The sequence below is a fragment of the Dipodomys merriami genome, unplaced genomic scaffold, assembly GCF_024711535.1.
Source record: "Dipodomys merriami isolate MVZ:Mamm:240054 unplaced genomic scaffold, mDipMer1.0.p SCAF_27, whole genome shotgun sequence".
Lineage (NCBI taxonomy): Eukaryota > Metazoa > Chordata > Mammalia > Rodentia > Heteromyidae > Dipodomys > Dipodomys merriami.
The window spans coordinates 15671978-15690093 of record NW_027204159.1 but is presented as its reverse complement, the minus strand read 5'-3'; the positions used below and the strand labels follow the sequence as shown (position 1 = coordinate 15690093).

The following is an 18116-nucleotide window of genomic DNA, read 5'->3' as shown; positions in this document are numbered from 1 at the left end:
TATCTCTTCCATTCACCAGGAATTAAAGAATGGTGCTCAGAAAGCAAGGGGACTTGCAACAGATAACTGGAAAAGTTAGCTGAGTACTCTCTGCCTTCCCTGCATCACCAGGCCATGGAGCACATATGATGGAAATTTTGTTAGAAGAGTGAAAGTGCATAGTTAGTTAAGGTCAAGTTGAGTGAGTGCCAGTTTAGAGCAGTGTGTTGAGGGTTAATGGTGGAGGAACTCTGAATAATTTGAAAGTGAACACTCCTCACATGAGAATGCGGATTCTTTAATCTTATGGTTCCTGGATGGGTATGGGATTCTTTGGGTTCCTGGGTGTAATATTGCTTGATCCATAGTATGTATGTATGTATGTATGTATGTATGTATGTATGTGTATGCATACATTTTTGTTTTCTGGGAGAGAATTACCATAACTCACTATGTTTTCAAATAGATCTATGCACCCATTCTCAAAATGATTTTAAAAAACAACATGGAAAGGAGCCAGATGCCAGTGGTTTAAGCCTATAATCCCACCTATTCGGGAGGTTGACCTCTGAGGATTGCCATTGGATTCTGAGGAAAGTCCATGAGGCTCTTACCTCCAATTTACCACCAGAAGCCAGAAGTGGAACTGTGGCTCAATTGGTAGTGCACTAATCTTGAGCACAAAAGGTCAAGGACAGCATCTAGGCCCTGAGTTCACACCCCAGGACTGGCAAAACAAAACAAAACAAAAAAGCAAGCAATAAAAAAACCTGAAAAATCCTCCTAGAAAACAAAATCATAAAATAAACACATTACTATTTTAATGTAACAATTAAACAATTAGTTGTTCTCTTAATGCAGATTCTAGAAAGAAGCGCTATATCTGGGAAGAATAATGAATTATCACTAAATAGATTAACACAGAATGAAAAGAAGTATCTAGGGGCTGGGAAGGTGGCTCAGTGGTAGAGTGCTTGCCTTGCATGAATGAGGCCCTGGGTTCGATTCCTCAGTACCACATAAGCAAAAAGAAAAAAGCCGGAAGTGGTGCTGTGGCTCAAGCTAGCTTTGAGCTGAAGAGCTGAGGGACAGCGCCAGGCCCAGAGTTTAAGCCCCATGAATCGCGCGCGCGCGCGCGCGCGCGCGCACACACACACACACACACACACACACACACACACACACACACACACCACACGTACATACACACACAAAGAAGTGTCTATATATGTTGTTTGCAACTTTCAGCAGAAAGTATTTCATACTTCATATTTTAATATTACAAATACTCTTTGCTATGCACTGTTTATTAGAAATTTCTGGAAAAATACCAGTAGTCTTAACAAGTAGGAAGCAATGATCACTCTGCCTTTTCTTTTTCTTTTCTTTTAACAGTGCCTGTTATTTTTCTGTTTAACATCTTTTTATTTCCCATTATAGGATTCTGTGGGCACTGAAATCCAACTCACCCATGTCTATTTCCTGTAATGGACAGACTTGATGCTAATGTGAGGTATGTTGCAGTTCTGTATGTGTTTATATTAGGAAGCTTAGAAAAACTGTTTTAGTAGCTCATGGATGTGTATTTTCTTTCTTGTTTCCTATATAACTCCTGATATGATTCCATTTGATGGTTAGTATGTTAGGATTTCTGCTTAAATAATACATGTGATATGACTGTAAATGATTTTAGCTGTCTGTGCTAAAACAAAGGTCTGCATTACCGAGCTGCCAAGTAAAAGCAGGTAGTCATTTCTGTAACAAGAAGAAAGATGCATTTAAATGCAAGTAAAATAACTTAAGAATATCTGTGTATCTAAACCTCAGGCTATACATTCTTTTGTGTGTGTGTGTGATGGTACTGGGGACTGTACTCAGGGCCTGAGTGCTGTCCCTAACCTTTTTCACTCTATCCCTGAGCCAGCTCCACTTATTATTTTTTGGTGGTTAATTGGGGATTAAGATGCTCATGGACTCTCCTGCCTGAACCTCTAGCCTCAGATCTCAGCCTTCCGAGTAGCTAAGATTACAGCTGTGAGCCACTAGCACCTGGCTGCAACTATAAATTCAATTAACTTTTTCTAGTATTTTCCATCATTTCCACCTCTTTTCTGAGCTAGGACATGCAGTCAGTGACATGTGACCCTAGGTGGTTGTATGGTATAATTACATTAAGCTAATGGTTGGGCAGGGAGGTGGGTAGGGATGGAGGGTGTAATTTCCTCTCAGTCTTGGAGATGAAGTAATAGGATGATTCCTTGAGATTTTTCTTCTTAAAATCTTGCTTCATTTTATTTGGCATAGCAAAAGTTAAAAGAACACAATTTGAGGAGCCTAAGTCATATGTTATTTCATGGTATTTGATGCTGAGGATAATCCCATATAATGTATATTTTTTCTTGCAATCACTGATGCCATTTTTTGCTTTTACTTGAGACCTTTGGGAAAACATGCTTCAAGTATAAACCCTGTGTGTCTGTGATGTAGCAGGGAGTGGAAACAAAAGGTTGCTGTCAAGAATCTTGACAGAAAATCCAGCATGGTGTGACTTGAGCTGCATACATGTGCTCTGTCCTGCCAGCGAATTCTTGGAAGGTAGAATGTATCTCATAATGATCAACATTGTCACTGGCCCTTGGATGAGATGGTATTTAATGAACAGTTGTTGATCTGTTTGTCTTTGGTGTAATACATGCATGTTTAATTGGTTTCTGTTCTAGTTCTCCTTGATATAAAAGACTATTTAGCCATAAAACATTTTACGCTCTCAGTAGGAAACTTGGTGGACTTTGTTATTTACCAAATGCACAGACTTGTTAGTGTCAGGACTTAAACATAGATTTTTTTAAAAAAAAAACTAGTGGCATGTATTAATTTTCTACTCAAAGCTTTGACATTTATTTGGAATCCACAGAATCCATGAAATCTCAATTTTAATTTTGTTAATTGAAATACCAGAGTAAGGCATATCAATGGTGATACATTATAAAATTGTTTGAAGCTCCAGAAACTTCTTCAAACTGGATCAATGAGTTAGGATGCACATTTTTGGTAACTATCCAGATATTATAATCCCTCCCATTGCTAGCTATTATACCTGTGTTTGTAGTAGCGTTAGATTGTAAGGGCCCAATGCAATTTGATTAAGTAAACAATGGTCTCAGGGTTCAGTAGAACAATTGTGGGAGCTATAAGATGAGATCACACTCTGGAATTTTGTTGCTGGACTATCCTTGCTGTCAGTTTTCTAGCCAGATCCTGCCAACATGAGCTCATCCTCACCCACTCCCCCTCTCTACCCACAATATTAGTAACAGGCAAATATCACAGGCTTTCCACTGACTTCCTCCTCAGTACAGCCTCTGAGTGTCCATGACAAAGAATGTCAGGATGTCTGGTTCACATTTATCAAAATGTGATGCATGCATTATTAATAATGCATAGTGAATTCAGGTGGAATACCAACAACTTTATTTCAAAATCAGGTATTTATTCATGGTTATCTTTTTACTCTGGGAAGTGATACTATTTTGCCTGTTATAGTGCAATGTGTTTTCCATTTAATATAACTGTATTTAGTTTTGAAAGTCCATTTATTGAAAGAAATATATAATTCAATAATATTTATTAATAAATGAGTAGTTAAAAAATCTCAAGGGTATTATGCAAATGACTAGGATCTAGCTCCAGTGGGTGGAGTATGTTCTGTTGTTTGCAGGGTAGGGACTTTCTTTGGTAAGGGAGTGTCATTCCTTGAAAAAGTGAATGTATAATAGGGTGAGAGTTGAAGGGCCTGTGTCTCTGGCCCAGGAGGAGAATCCTTTCCCATGCTCTGAAGGCAGAGGAAAATGAGCAAAGGAGGGAGAAGTTGAAGAACTTTCACAAAGAAGAAGAGACTGAGCTCTGCTTGGGAGTGGGCAAAACAGCCACAGCATTGTGGTTGTAAGTGGCTTTGAGACTAGTTAGAATGTACATTCTATATTACTACTACTACTACATACACTACTCTAATACTCCCTATACAGTGTATCCTCAATATTATTCTCTGTATATAATATGCATATGTTTATATATATTTATGTATATATATAGGTGTATATGGGTGTGTATATATATAATATATACACACATATATATGTATATTGTGTATTCATGCATAATGTAGGCTATGTGCTGATCTCTCCAGGACCAGCTGTCTCCCAGGATCAGTTCTTCAGTAAAATTTCCAGCTTGTCTATGAACTGGGTGTTGAACGTTTACTTTGTTGAGTGTGTGGAATCTTTATGAGCTATAACCTTGACTTATATTGCCCTGTTTAATTTTAACAACAGTCTTGTAAGGCACATATATATCATTATGGCCCTGCATTTCACCATGCATTCAACTAAGATACAAAGAAGTGAAATGATCTGTCCAAGGTCATGCAACTACTCTGACTCCTCTTGTACTATAAAGAATTTTTGATATATGTGCATTTCTAAATGTTTGCATTTTTTGCATACCTGGGTATAAGTTGGAGGGAGAGTTGATATTTCTTTGTGAACAAGTTTGATTTGTGAGAGAGACAGTGTATTTAGAAATGGACGCCCCCGAAAAATAGAGACACTATAAACATCCTAGGGAAGGACATGGGATAGAATAGAAGGATGCTAGTCAACTTTTCCCAGACAGCGAAAACAGAGAAATCCTAATTGAAATGTAGAGCTAAATAAAATGCCTTACATTTAAATTATTTGTCAGGCCATACTGACCATTTCATTTTCTGTTTATATGACTTCATTTAATTGAGTTTGCTATTTGGCTTGATCTGGCTATTCTTTATCTGTCAGTATTCTTGTCTGTAAGCATCAGAAACTAACTCTGGAACATAATCAAAGATAATTTGGGCACAGCTACTTTGTATAGCTCAGTTAATCTAGGTGAAAAATGCTAGAGACCAAATTTGCAAATAAACCAGGACTTTGGGAGTTGCAGGAGAGCTAGGAAGTGACAAATTTGAAATAAAGGGTCTATATATTTCCTTCCTTTTTTCCTTTGTTCTTTCATTTATTTATTTGTTCTATTATTGGAGCTTGAACTCCGAGCCTGGGCACCGACTCTAAGCTTTTTCATTCAGGGCTAGCACTTTACCTCATAAGCCACAGCTTTTCTTCTGGCTTTTTGTTGGTTAATTGGAGATCAGAGTCACACAGATTTTTCTTCCTAGACTGGCTTTACACCGTGATCCTCAGATCTCTGCCTCCTGAGTAGCTAGGATTATAGGCCTGAGTCACTGATATCTGACTTTCTTCATTTATTTAATAAGCATTATTTAAACTAGGTACCAGAACTAGAAAGTTCGAAATAAGCTAGAATACCATCAAATGGGGAGATTTACTTCAATGGTGGAACTGCAAAAGTAGTGTGTTCTTTGTGAGTTAAGAGTGATGAGCAGAAAAGCTAAGTCTTGCTACTAAAAATACAAGAAGCATTTTAAACATGTTTCTATCAAGGGCTGCTGTTGCAGATAACAGTGGATATAGGAGAGGCTGTGTCATGGTGAAATACCAGAATGATTCTGGCTGGCGCGGCAGTTCCTGACCAATCCTGACCTCTGGGAAATAGTATCTCATGAACTTAGCAGGCAGCCTTTTCTAGACAATCGGATACACTGCTGATTCATTATTTTGGTCCACTTGTTGCTTGTGGGGGCTCCTGAGGAGATAGTTCTATTCTTCTTGAGGGTCTGAAAGACAAAAAGAGTGGCTTTGGCAATTTTACAGCAGCTGCTCTTCCTAGAATTCTTTATTGGCTTGTTTTGGGGCCTTCCTGCCACCCACCCGAGTTACCACTAGCACTGGGAAGCCACTTTCTGTGGCCCTGCAACACTTGCCATTTCACTTCAGGGACAGCTCATGCTCTCTATTTTGTTGAACTAGAAGGAGTCCCCCTGGGGTGTGCTTTACCCCAGATCAAGTGTGATTCTGTTTCTTCCTACAGCTATTGACAGTCAAAAGATTTCTGTTTCAGAAAATACAGGGAGAAGACAATTAGGTAGAAGAAAGGGTGTGTGTGTGTGTGTGTGTGTGTGTGTGTGTGTGTGTGTGTGTGTGTGTGTGTGTGTGTGTGTGTGTGTGTGTGTGTGTGTGTGTGTGTGTGTGTGTGTGTGTGTGCTTTGAGATTTCCCTGACTTTGGGTGGACAAAGTTTTATTGACTTTACATCTTGATTCTTTGTGTGTATGTGCCAGTACTGGGACTTGAACTCAGGGCCTGGAAAATATTCCTTAGCTTTTCTGTTCAAGGATGGGACTTTACCATTTGAGCCACAGTTCAACTTTTGGCTTTAAGCTGATTAATGGGAAACAAGACTTTCCTGAGCAGGCTGGCTTTGTTCCTTGATGCTCAGCTCTCAGCCTCCTGAGTAGCTAATATTACAGATGTGAGCCACCTGTGCCTGGCTTACGTCGATTCTCTCAGCCTCCTGAGTAGCTAGGATTACAGGTGTGAGCCACTTGTGCTTGGCTTAGATTGATTCTCTCAGCCTCCTGAGTAGCTAGGATTACAGGTATGAGCCACCTGTGCCTGGCTTACAATGATTCTTTATAACCAGAGCTTTATCCCATCTTTGACTGGCCTCCTAGCCCACGGCTTTCCATCCTATACTCTCTTGCATTTCCCCCGACTTTCCATCCGACACTATCTGGCATTGCTGCTTCTAGTCTTCTTTCTCCAACAGGAACACTTTGACATTTTGTTTCTTCTCTACAGAATAATTCTGTTTTCTTATTCATGTTTCTCATTATCTACCCAAAGAACATCTTACAGGAATTATGAATCATTAAATGCTAGAATTTCCTTCTCTTTCCTGCAGTTCTAGGAAACTAAGAGAGCCAAATTTACAGTCAGCACTAGCAAGGATAGAAGATCTCTCCATAGGTACCGTGGTTGTAATATTCCTTCTATTTGTTGTCCTAATTCATTTTTTTCCTCTCTTTATCTGCTTCTGCTTTTTATTTATTCTTTCTGTTCTTTCTCTATTTTATTCTTATACTTCTTTCCTCCTTCCCTCCCTCCTCTTCCCCCTTCTTCCCTTCCTTCCCAGGGCTTGAACTTAGGACCTCATTCTTAACCTCTTGAGCTATGAGTCCAGTTCAGTTTTTTGCAGATTAATCGGAGATGGAGTTTTGTAGCATTTTCTGTCCAGGCTGGATTTGAACTATGATCCTTCAGATCTTAGCTTTTCGAGTAGCTCCTAGTGGTTCACTAGTGTCTGGTATTTGCTTTAGTGTCTTGATAAAAATATCACTCATTTTTTTATTGTAAAGATACTGAGGTTAAAGTTACATGATAGAGAGGTTACAGTTAGATGAGTTAAGGTAATGAGTACATTTCCTATGGAGCATTGTTACCCCTCCTTTGTTTTTCCCCTACCATTCTTCCCTCCCTACCTCCCCAACTCCTCCCCCTACCTCGTTTTTCATTCTGACAATGTGTTAACCTGTATCCTTATTTTAGCTTTTTGTTATTTCTCTTCCCCTCCCCAAATTAGAAAAATGTATATACAAGATGCAGGGCACCAGAATCAAATACAGTGACAACAGGGGTTATACCATTGGGGAAGAACATACAAAAGAAACTGAAAAATCACATGGTACATTAAAACAACAGTGACAATAGAGACCCTGAAACACAACAAATCAAAGAAAGGTTGGACATATGGGATTGCATGAAGTTGCAGAGCTTCTGCATGGCAAAGGACATAGCTAGCAAGATCAATAGAATGCTGATGGATTGGGAAAAGATCTTCACTAGTCATATTACAGAAAAAGGTCTCATATCTAAAATATACCTGAAACATCAAAAAATTAAATCCCCCAACAACAAATCCTCAAAGAAACAACTGCCCAATAAATAAGTGGGCTAAAGACTTAAAAAGAAACTTCTCTGAAGAGGAAATAAGAATGGCCAATAGACATATGAAGAAATGCTCAACCTCCCTAGCCATAAAAGAAATGCAAATCAAAACAACATTTGAAATTCCAGCTCACCCCAGTTAGAATGGCTGTAATTAAAAAATCTAATAACAACAGATGCTGGAGCGGATGTGGCCAGAAGGGAACTCTACTGCATTGTTGGTAGGAGTGTAAACTTGTTCAACCACTTTGGAAAGCGGTATGGAGGTTCCTCAAAAGACTTCACATAGAGCTTCCCTATGACCCAGCAATCCCACTTTTAGGCATTTACTCAAATGATCACAAACAAGACCACACTAAAGCTACCAGCACAACTATGTTTATTGCAGCATTATTTACCGTAGCTAAGATATGATACCAACCTAGATACCCCTTAGTAGATGAATGGATCAAGAAAACGTGATATATATACATAATGGAATTCTATGCCTCCATCAGAAAGAATGGCATTGCCCCATTTGTTAGGAAATGGAAAGACTTGGAAAAATTATATTAAATGAAGTAAGCCAGGCCCAAAGAAACATAGGTCCCATGGTTTCCCTTATTTGCAATAACTAGTATATGTCTGAGACAAGCAGAAAAGGTCAGATAAGATGATGTTAAGTGAAATGAACCCCAAGATAAGGACACAAGTATTTTTTTTCTTGCTTGTTATTGCTTCTAACATATTTATAAAGTATCACATGATTTTTTTGTTGCTTTGTATGTCCCTCTCCCATGGTAGAACTCCTCTTTTCACTGTATTTGATGTTGGTATAATTTGGGAGGGGAAGGGAAAAAACAAATTGTTTAAACAGGGATACAGGTTGACCCATTGCAACAATGAGATATACAAGATGCCATGTTGAAAAACGAACTTTACAATTTAGGCAGGGGGTAAGGATGGGGTGGGGGGAGGAGGGGGAGTATGGGAAGAGATGGGAAGGGGAAACAAAGAGGAGGCAACAATGCTTGATAAGAAATGTACTCATTATCTTGCCCATGTAATTGTAACCCCTCTGTACGGTATTCTCACAATAAAAATTAATTAATTAATTAATTAATTAATTAATTAATTAAAAAATGAAACAACAAAGAAAAAAATTGAACCCCCTCCTGAAAAAAAACCTAGTTAAAAAAAACAGTGACAAAGAAAAAGTAAAGTACAGGAAGGAAGGAGGGAAGGAAGGAAGGAAGGAAGGAAGGTAGGAAGGAAGGAAGGAAGGAAGGAAGGAAGGAAGGAAGGAAGGAAGGGAGGGAGGGAGGGAGGGAGGAAGGGAGGGAAGGAAGGAAGGAAAGAAGGAAGGAAGGAAGGAAAGAAATGAAGGGAGAAATGATGGTTCTAGAGGAGAAACTTTCTCTTTTCTCTTTGGTGGAGCTTACCACCACATACTATGAACAGAAGTTCATAATGGCAAGCTTTTTATACAATACAGAAAATTTATATGCATACCAAAAGTTGAATATTTTAAAACATAAAGTGCATAATCATGATGTTAAAACAATTACTTTCTGAGTACATGTGAGAATAATTAAAAAACCATAGGCAGGCACCAGTGTCTTGCGCCTGTAATCCTATCTACTCAGGCAGCAGAGAACTGAGGCTCACAGTCTGAAAACAATCTAATCAGGAACATCTGTGAGCTTCTTACCTTCAATAAACTATTCAGAAAAAGCTGGAAGTGCTGGACGCTGGTGGCTCACACCTGTAATCCTAGCTACTCAGGAGGCTGAGATCTGAGGATCATGGTTCAAAGCCAGCCTGGGCAGGAAAGACCATGAGACTCTTATCTCCAATTAACCACCAGAAAACTGAAAGTGGTACTGTCGCTCAAGTGGCACAGAACTAGCCTTGAGCTGAAGAGCTGAAGGACAAGGCCCAAGCCCAGAGTTCGAGCCCCAAGACTGATGGCGGGGAGTGGTGGGGGTGGGGGGGACGGGGTGAAGCAAAAGCTGGAAGTGGCACTGAGGCTCAAGTGGCCTTGAGCACAAAGAGGCCCAGGGACAGTGCCCGGGACTGTCTAAATAAATAAATAAATAAATAGAAAAAAAACATAACAAAGGTAAATTACTGGCTTTAAATTCATAACTCAGTTCCCTTAATCATTAATGGCACTAAGTTCAATCCATTACTTCTGATCAAGAAATTAAATTAATTAGATATCAGTCTATTAAAAGTATCTAATTTTATTGAGGAGGAAAAATAGCCATTTAGTTTGATTTGGGGTGTACTTCTGCTGACAATACAGACTATTCTTCAGAGAAGTCTGAGGATGAAGTTGGAATTTTTTAATGCTGAATGTTTTAAAGCATTGAAGTGATGCATAGAACTTGAAATCAATGTATGCAAGTTGTCTGCTCCAAAGGCTTATCAATATGCAATTGATTTGGAACTAGAATTAATTCATGTTTATTACCTGGCGATCAAAATGGTGAGCAGGTGCAACTTTAAGGCAATGAAATGTTTTGCAGGAAATCTCTTTCAGGCTCTGAAATTGTGGCACGAATTAGCATAGAAGGAGAAAGTGAGTGGGCACCATTTAAAAAGGGGTTATTTTTATGTAGCTTTAGAAATGTAAATGAGAATAATACTCAGCTTTATGTCTTGACTGACAAAATGATGATTATTCAGTTAAGTCCTTTGATTAGATCAGGAGTGCAGTGAATATGAGGTGGAATTCACCCTGAGCTGGAAACCCATGGCTTTGTGGGGTCACTGGGGGCCTCTTCACCTTGAGGTTCCACAGGCCACCAGAGGGAAGATGACACATTGGGATTTCGGGGGCCATGGGCTATGGCAGTACATGAAATGTAGCTAGCTATCTTTCATATGCAGCTGACACCAGACTGTTTCCCAAGGGCTGCTTTCACAGAATCACCCAGCAGTACCAAGGAATGCAGAAAGATGCTCTTAAGGAGAGAGGATAATAGTGATAATAGGATAATAGTCTTGACTTTTCTGCTTACTGGCTGTTTGACTTTGAACAAGTTTAGTCCCTTTAAGACTCATCAATTTGGGTATTTGAAAATGGGATTTGGGTGATGATAAAAACCATAGTAAATCTTTAGCATCTTGAAGATAATATGCATAAAAATAGTTCATTTTGGCCAGGTGCTGGTGGCTCACGCCTGTAATCCTAGCTACTCAGAAGGCTGAGCTCTGAGGATCGTGGTTCAAAACCAGCACAGGCAGAAAAGTCCCCATGAGACTCTTATCTCCAATTAACTACCACCAAACCAAAGTGGTGCTGTGGCTCAAAGGGTAGAGTGAGCGCAAAGAGGTTCAGGGACAGTGTCCAGGCCCTCAGTTTAAGCCCCAAAACTGACGAAAAAAAAAAAAAACCTCACAAAACTCCAAAAAACAAAATAGCTAATTTTGTACTGTCATAAAAATCATGAAGTGTGGGTATTTATTACTAATAGAACTAACAATTACTACATTCTATAATTTTTTTTCTTTTGTTCTACTGAGAATTGAACTCAGAGGCTTGTACTTGCTAGGCAGGTACTCTTACCACTTGCTTTGGTTAATTTTTGAACAGGGTCTCAATTTTCACCTGGGCCAATCTGGATCCTTTCCCTTCTATTTACACAAAGGAATGTAGCAAAGAGGGCAGATATCTACCACCTCTCTCAGCCTTTATAGGTTGAGAAGGGGGTCTCAGGAATTTTCTGCCTGGTCTGGCCTCAAATCATGATCCTCCACATCTCTACCTCCCAACGAGCTAGAATTACAGGCCTGAGCCACTGTGCCTGGTTATAACTTTATTGCTTAAATCGACTATCCAGTTAACTAGGTGACACTGTTAGTTGTTAGGGTTTTTGTTGGTTGTTTTTTATGAATGTTTGTCTTTGGTTATTCTCTTTCATGGGTGAGGAAAATTAAGCCCTCAGAGATAACAGAAAATCCTCAATATTGTGACTAATAGGTGGCTTAGAATGCAACCACTAGTCTACTTCATGCTACATGTTGTCAATTCTGCAGCATCTACAAACATGGAGCCTCCTGCTCAGGAATGAGAGGCTCCAGAATTAAGCCCTGCATCTTTTGGACTCTTACTCTCAAGCTATATTCAGAATGGCCTGCTCCCCTTTAGAAGCCAGTCATGCACTGGTTAACCATCCCTTTAAGGGGAACATACCTGGATTTAGTTGTTTCTGCTTCTATCAATGACTAGCCAAGAAGAATGAAATCAGCTGAGTATATTGCAAGCAAATGGTGATTTATTTCGTAAGCATAATCACATAGCTCCCTGAAAGAGCCAAAAGAGGTGAGAGGTCAGGATCCCTTGTGAGTTCAAACACAGCCATGAATGTGGGGAGATAGTGTCATAACCAGAGTTCGAGCTTCTGGGTCTGGGTAGTAGTATTCTCACTGCTGAGAGCATCTTCTGACAAAGGAGAGAAATGGTTCTTGTTTTCTCTCTTACCATTTTATTTTCCATTCTGAGACTCTCATTTGGAAAACATAACCAGAATCCAGCCGGCAAGGAAGTCTGAAAAATGTAGTGATCAAGCATCTAGCTTTCTAAGACTGGGATGGATAGACAAAAACAGAAATAAATAACAGAGACAATTAATTCCTCGGTGCGGGACCTGGGTTCCTTCTGTAACACATAGCTGTGGATCTGATCTCTGGGATCTGGAGTGTACTCATGGGATCCCATTAACCTCACTACCTGAATCCCAGTCTCCTTGTCTGTTGGAAGATCTGTCTTCTGGCCAGTTCTCTGTGTCTGCATGTTCTGAAGAAGTTGATTTTTATTGAAAGGCGTACTCACAGTACCTCTGAATTTGTGCTGCTTGTCTAGCTGCACCCCTGTAGCCTCCAGCCCTAGGAACCTCAGTAAGGCTTGCTTTAAATTAGAGCTGCTGAGTGGCCATGCCCACCAGGACACTAACTAAACAGAAGCTTCTTGGTAGTGAAAAATTCACATTGTTTCACATGTAACATGGCGTAATATGCCTTTTGGGGAAGGCGTGATCAAAGCGGGCCCCGTGCTGAAATTGCTGACGATGGGAATGTATCAGAAGCAAGCACTGCGGCATGTGGTCAGACCTCATGTTTTTCAGGAGTCACACAGAGGAAGGGGTCCTGTTGAAGTGGGATACTGACAGTTCCATGTCCTCAGAACCCCCACTCGCGAGGGTCATTCTGGGCAGCGGCTCAGTGAGCCCTGATGTGCCAGGCTCCTGGTTTTATGGCACCTTGTCATCCCTCCCTGAAAGGGGCTCACGTGGGGTCCTGCTATGCATCACCAACCTTTATTTAAATCTCCAATTTAAATTGAAACCTAACATGATTTTTCTAGAAAATTTCTCAGGACTTGTATATATCGGTGAACTCAACAAGCCTGGCAGGGATAGAAGCAATGCCTAATTTTATCCAAAATTTTACAAAAGTCTACACGATTCTTAATACCCCAGTCAGTGTGTATCTTCTCATTATTTTATGCAATTAGAACACGATCTGTATTGTCAGGTTACTTGAATTCTAGGAAGGCTGAGTCTTTTTCTTCTTTACAAAATGAGCTTTTAAGAGTTCTAAGAAAAATACACTTTGAAATAGCATACTATACCCCCACAGATATGTACAATTATTCTATTCTAATAACATTATTCAAGTGTGATTAAATGGAAATGTTATCTATCCTGATACAGTCAATTCACACCATTTGCATGTAGCAAATCATTGCATGGTAATGCATAAATTCTTACAATTAAAGTGATCATTAAAACAATATATATTTAAAAGAAACCTATAACATGCTGAGAATTGTTAGTCACTTCCAGGCTCCTCTTGAGAATTAAAGGCTGACCAGTGGCTTGGAACCTTTTGCAGCTCCACACGGGCACAGTACACAAAAGAAATTAGAATGGTGCAGATAACTTACCCTTCTTAAGCCTACACAGCTAACAAGTGCTTACTTGAGACTAAGTTCAAGTCATTACTGTCAGAAATTACTACTTGTTTCAAGTTACCTTCCAACTATCAGAAGACAAACTACTTTTTATGTGACTATAAATTTGGATTAAAATGTATGTAATCATAACCTAATCTGAAAAATGTATTTAGACAATAAGAGGAAAATATCAAATCATTTGTTATTCACTCCCTTGAACATTTGACAAGACTTGCTGTAGTTCAGATTCTCCACCAAACAGATGACCTGCATGAACAAACTGAGCTTTCATAACCCTGGCATTCCCACCAATAGTGGTTGAAATATTACCTAGGAAGGAAACAAGTCGAAGAAATCATTATTTTGCCCAAAGACACATTTCTAGGGAGTGCAAAGCTAGTATTTTCACCTCATTTTGCTTGATGACCAAGTCTATCTTTTGAGCTTCAAATTTGCTGTTCTAAAGAGTTCTGGGTTACAGAGTACCTATCTTTTGACATTTTAGACTTGGATACTGAACTTAAGGTCTGGCAGATATGTTCACTTGTCTGGCATTTTGAAAGTTGATTAAAATCCTTTTAGGTAGGCTGGACACTGCAATTTACCAGAGTCAGTATGATTCTCTATTGTCTGAAAAGAAACCATTCTTCACTGCTTTATTACATCCCATAGCCACTGTGTATGGCGGGTCAGGATGTATCATCTGCCTGTCAGGCTACCAAGGAGTTTTTACTTCATCATTGAGAAACAATAGCAGGGGGCTGGTGGCTCACACCTATAATCCTAGCTACTCAAAAGTCTGAGATCTGAGGATTGCATTTCAAAGCCAGTCCAGGCAGAAAAGCCCATGAGACTTGTATCTCTAATTAACTACCAAAAAAAAAGCCATAAATGGAGGTGTGACTTAAGTGGCCAGTACCAGCCTTGAGTTAAAAAAAATCAAGACCCTGTGTTCAAGCCCCAAAACACTACATCCAGCGTGCACGCGCGCGCGTGCGCGCGCACACACACACACACACACACACACACACACACACACACACAGAAAAGAATAGTGAAAATGATCTCCAAGTTTGTACAATCACATTCATGACATTTAATGCTTGTTGTTTTCTCCCCTGGAAAATTGTTTTATTGCCATTTAACAAATAGATTTGAGTTGCATTTAAGATCCTTTTTTTTTACAATTACAAAATTGGAACAGGTTTCTAAATAAATACCTGTTAAGTGACTACCATTTTATCAGTCAGATAATGATGCTTAGGCAATGTTCCTATTTGCATTTCTAAAGAACTGTGAGAATAATCACTTTCCCTCTTCTCTGCCCACTCACTTGCTCCTTAACTTATAATGGCTTTATTAATTTCAGTGCTTTTGAAGGTTTTATACTAAGTATTCGTCTTTGATTGTTCATACTATCATGCCTTTGTGCATATTAGATAGAAAGGCATATTTAATATAAGCTCTCTCTATCAACAACATAACTGACATTTTTCTAGCTTCACCTTATCTCAAATGCCACTATTGTTCGTTGTATATAATTATTCCAGTTCAAATCCTCAAAAGTTTAATTCCAGAAAGAATGCGTGTAGATATATAAAATGAGAAAATCTTTTTTGAATGTTAAAGAAATTTCAAACTTCTTAACTTCCTAGCCTTCAAAAATTGTTGAATATAGAAATACCATAAGCCGGGTGCCAGTGGCTCATGCCTATAGTGTTAGCTACTCAGGAGGCTAAGATCTGAGGATCACAGTTCAAAGCCCCCTGGGCAGGAAAGTCTGTGAGACTCTTATCTCCGATAAAACTACTCAGAAAACTGGAAGTGGCACTATGGCTCAAGTGGTAGAGTGCTAGCCTTGGGCTGAAGAGCTAAGGGACAGCGCCCAGGCCCAGAGTTCAAGTCCCATGACCAACCAAAAAAAAAAAGTAGCATAGAAAACTATATACAGATGGTGTAGAAACGTGATCAGTTTGCACAGAAGAGAGGAAGTCTTTTCGAGTATTTCAGAAAGACAATCTGGGTTTAATGCAGGCTGGATTATGGCAAGTGACAGGAAGTAGGAGTTGGGAAGACTTTGGAAGTGCTTACACTTACCTAGGGAGACACTGGGAAGGCCAGAAGAGCCATTGAGGGGCTTGTGGGGGCAAAGGAAAGGGCAGAGCTCTAACAGAATCTGAGCATCAGATTCCTGGTAGAATTGCATGAGCAGGAAGACGAAGTCAGTTTGAATGTTTCTGTGGAGAAGCAAATGGGGAAATAGACCTTAGTTGGAGCTTATTAAGATGGAGAAATCTGTGACATTTTCAACTTAAAAGAATCAAATGTTGCTGGGGATGTGTCTCAATAGATGAGCCCCTGCATAGCAAACACTTAAGCCTTGAGTTCAAATGCCAGTATTAAAAAAACATTTTTTAAAATAAGTTTTTATTGTGAAAAATCTGTACTGAGGGGTTACAATCACATGAGCAAGGTAATGAGTACATTTCTTATCAAGCATTGTTGCCTCCTCCTTTGTTTTTCCCCTCCCATCCCTTCCCTCCCATCTCCACAACTACATCCCCCCCACACACCTACATTGTAAAGTTCATTTTTCAACATAGTGTCTTGTAGATCTCATTATTGCAATGGGTCAACCTGCATTGCTATTTAAACAATTTGTTTTTTCCCTTCTGCTTCCCAAATTATAACAACATCAAATACAGTGAAAACAGGGGTTATACCGTGGGGGAGGGACATACAAAGAAACAAAAAAATCACATGGTACCTTATAAATATGGTAGAAGCAATAGCAAGAAAGCAAAAACCACTTGTGTCCTTATCTTGGGGTTCAATGATCACAAACAAGACCATACTAAAGCTAGTAGCACAGCTATGTTTACTGCAGCATTATTTACCATAACTAAGATATGGAACCAACCCAGATGCCCCTCAGTAGATGAATGGATCAAGAAAATGTGGTATACATTTCCCCATTTGTTAGGAAATGGAAAGGCTTGGAAAAAATTATATTAAGTGAAGTAAGCCAGGCCCAAAGAAACATAGGTCCCATGGTTTCCCTTATTTGCAATATCTAGTATAGGTATGAGTCAAGCGGAAAAGGTCAGATAATGTGATGTTAGGAAAACGAACCCTTAAATATGTATTTTAATGTTTTCGTTTCTTTCATGCATGTGTTTCTAACGCATTTATAAGATTATTTCTTTGTTGCTTTGTATGTCCCTCCCCCACAGTGTAACCCCCGCTTTCACTTTATTTGATGTCAGTATAACATGTGGAGGAGATGGGGACAAACAAGTCGTTTAAGGATTCAGGTGGACCTGTTGCAACAATGAGAAGTACAAAATGTCATGTCAAAACCAGCTTTACAATGTCGGTGTGTGTGGCGGGGGAGGGGGGTATGATTGGGTGGGGGGAGCGGGGAGGCTGGGAAGGGAGGTGAAGGGTAAACAAAGGAGGAGGCTGCAATGCTTGGTAAGAAATGTATGCATTATCCTGCCAATGTAATTGTAACCCCTCTGTACAGTATGTTCTCAAATAAAATAAAATAAAATTAAAAAAAAAAGAAAATGTGGTATATATATACAATGGAATTCTATGCCTCCATCAGAAAGAATGACAATGCCCCATTTGTTAGGAAATGGAAAGACTTGGAAAAATTCTATTAAGTGAAGTAAGCCAGGCGCAAAGAAACATAGGTCCCATGGTTTCCCTTATTTACAATAACTAGTATATGTCTGAGACAAGCAGAAAAGGTCAGAAAAGATGATGTTAAGTGAAAAAAGACATTTTTGAAACCCGGTTTCTGTGGCTCATGCCTGTGATCCTAGGTACTCAGGAGGCTGAGAACTGAGGATCACGGTTAAGCCAGCCCAGACAGAGAAGTCTGTGAGATTCTTATTTCCAGTTAATCATCAGAAAACGAGAAATGGCACTGTGGCTCAAAGTCATAGAGTGCTAGCCTTGAGCAAAAGAGCTCAGGGACAGGGTCCAGGCCCTGAGTTCAAGCCCCAAGACACACACACACACACACACACACACAAGAACTGAATGGGTTGAGTCGAAGTTGATTCTCAAAAGGGCTAATGACCTTCTAGACCAGAGAAAGATGAATGGAGCACTCTACATATTGAAAGCAACAACTGTTCCTCTGTGAAGTCTTTCAATCTTGAGATTTCAGGATCATTTCATTTTGTAGCTTGCAATGTCTATAAGTGTTTTGCATAATTAGCAAGTGTGTAAAAGTTAGAATTATTTTTTTGTCGGTCATGGGACTCGAACTCTGGGCCTGAGCACTGTCCC

At 39.5% G+C, this 18116-nt stretch overlaps 1 protein-coding gene across 1 annotated transcript in view; it reads left to right on the top strand.

The window, feature by feature from the left end:
* Positions 1 to 18116, top strand: part of Htr4 (5-hydroxytryptamine receptor 4) — a 220803-nt gene that overhangs the window by 20578 nt on the left and 182109 nt on the right. The window contains exon 2 of the mRNA XM_070036005.1: positions 1420 to 1492. Within this exon, the coding sequence (XP_069892106.1) occupies positions 1467 to 1492 (26 nt within the window). The 5' untranslated portion in view covers positions 1420 to 1466. The remainder of the gene's footprint in view (positions 1 to 1419; positions 1493 to 18116) is intronic.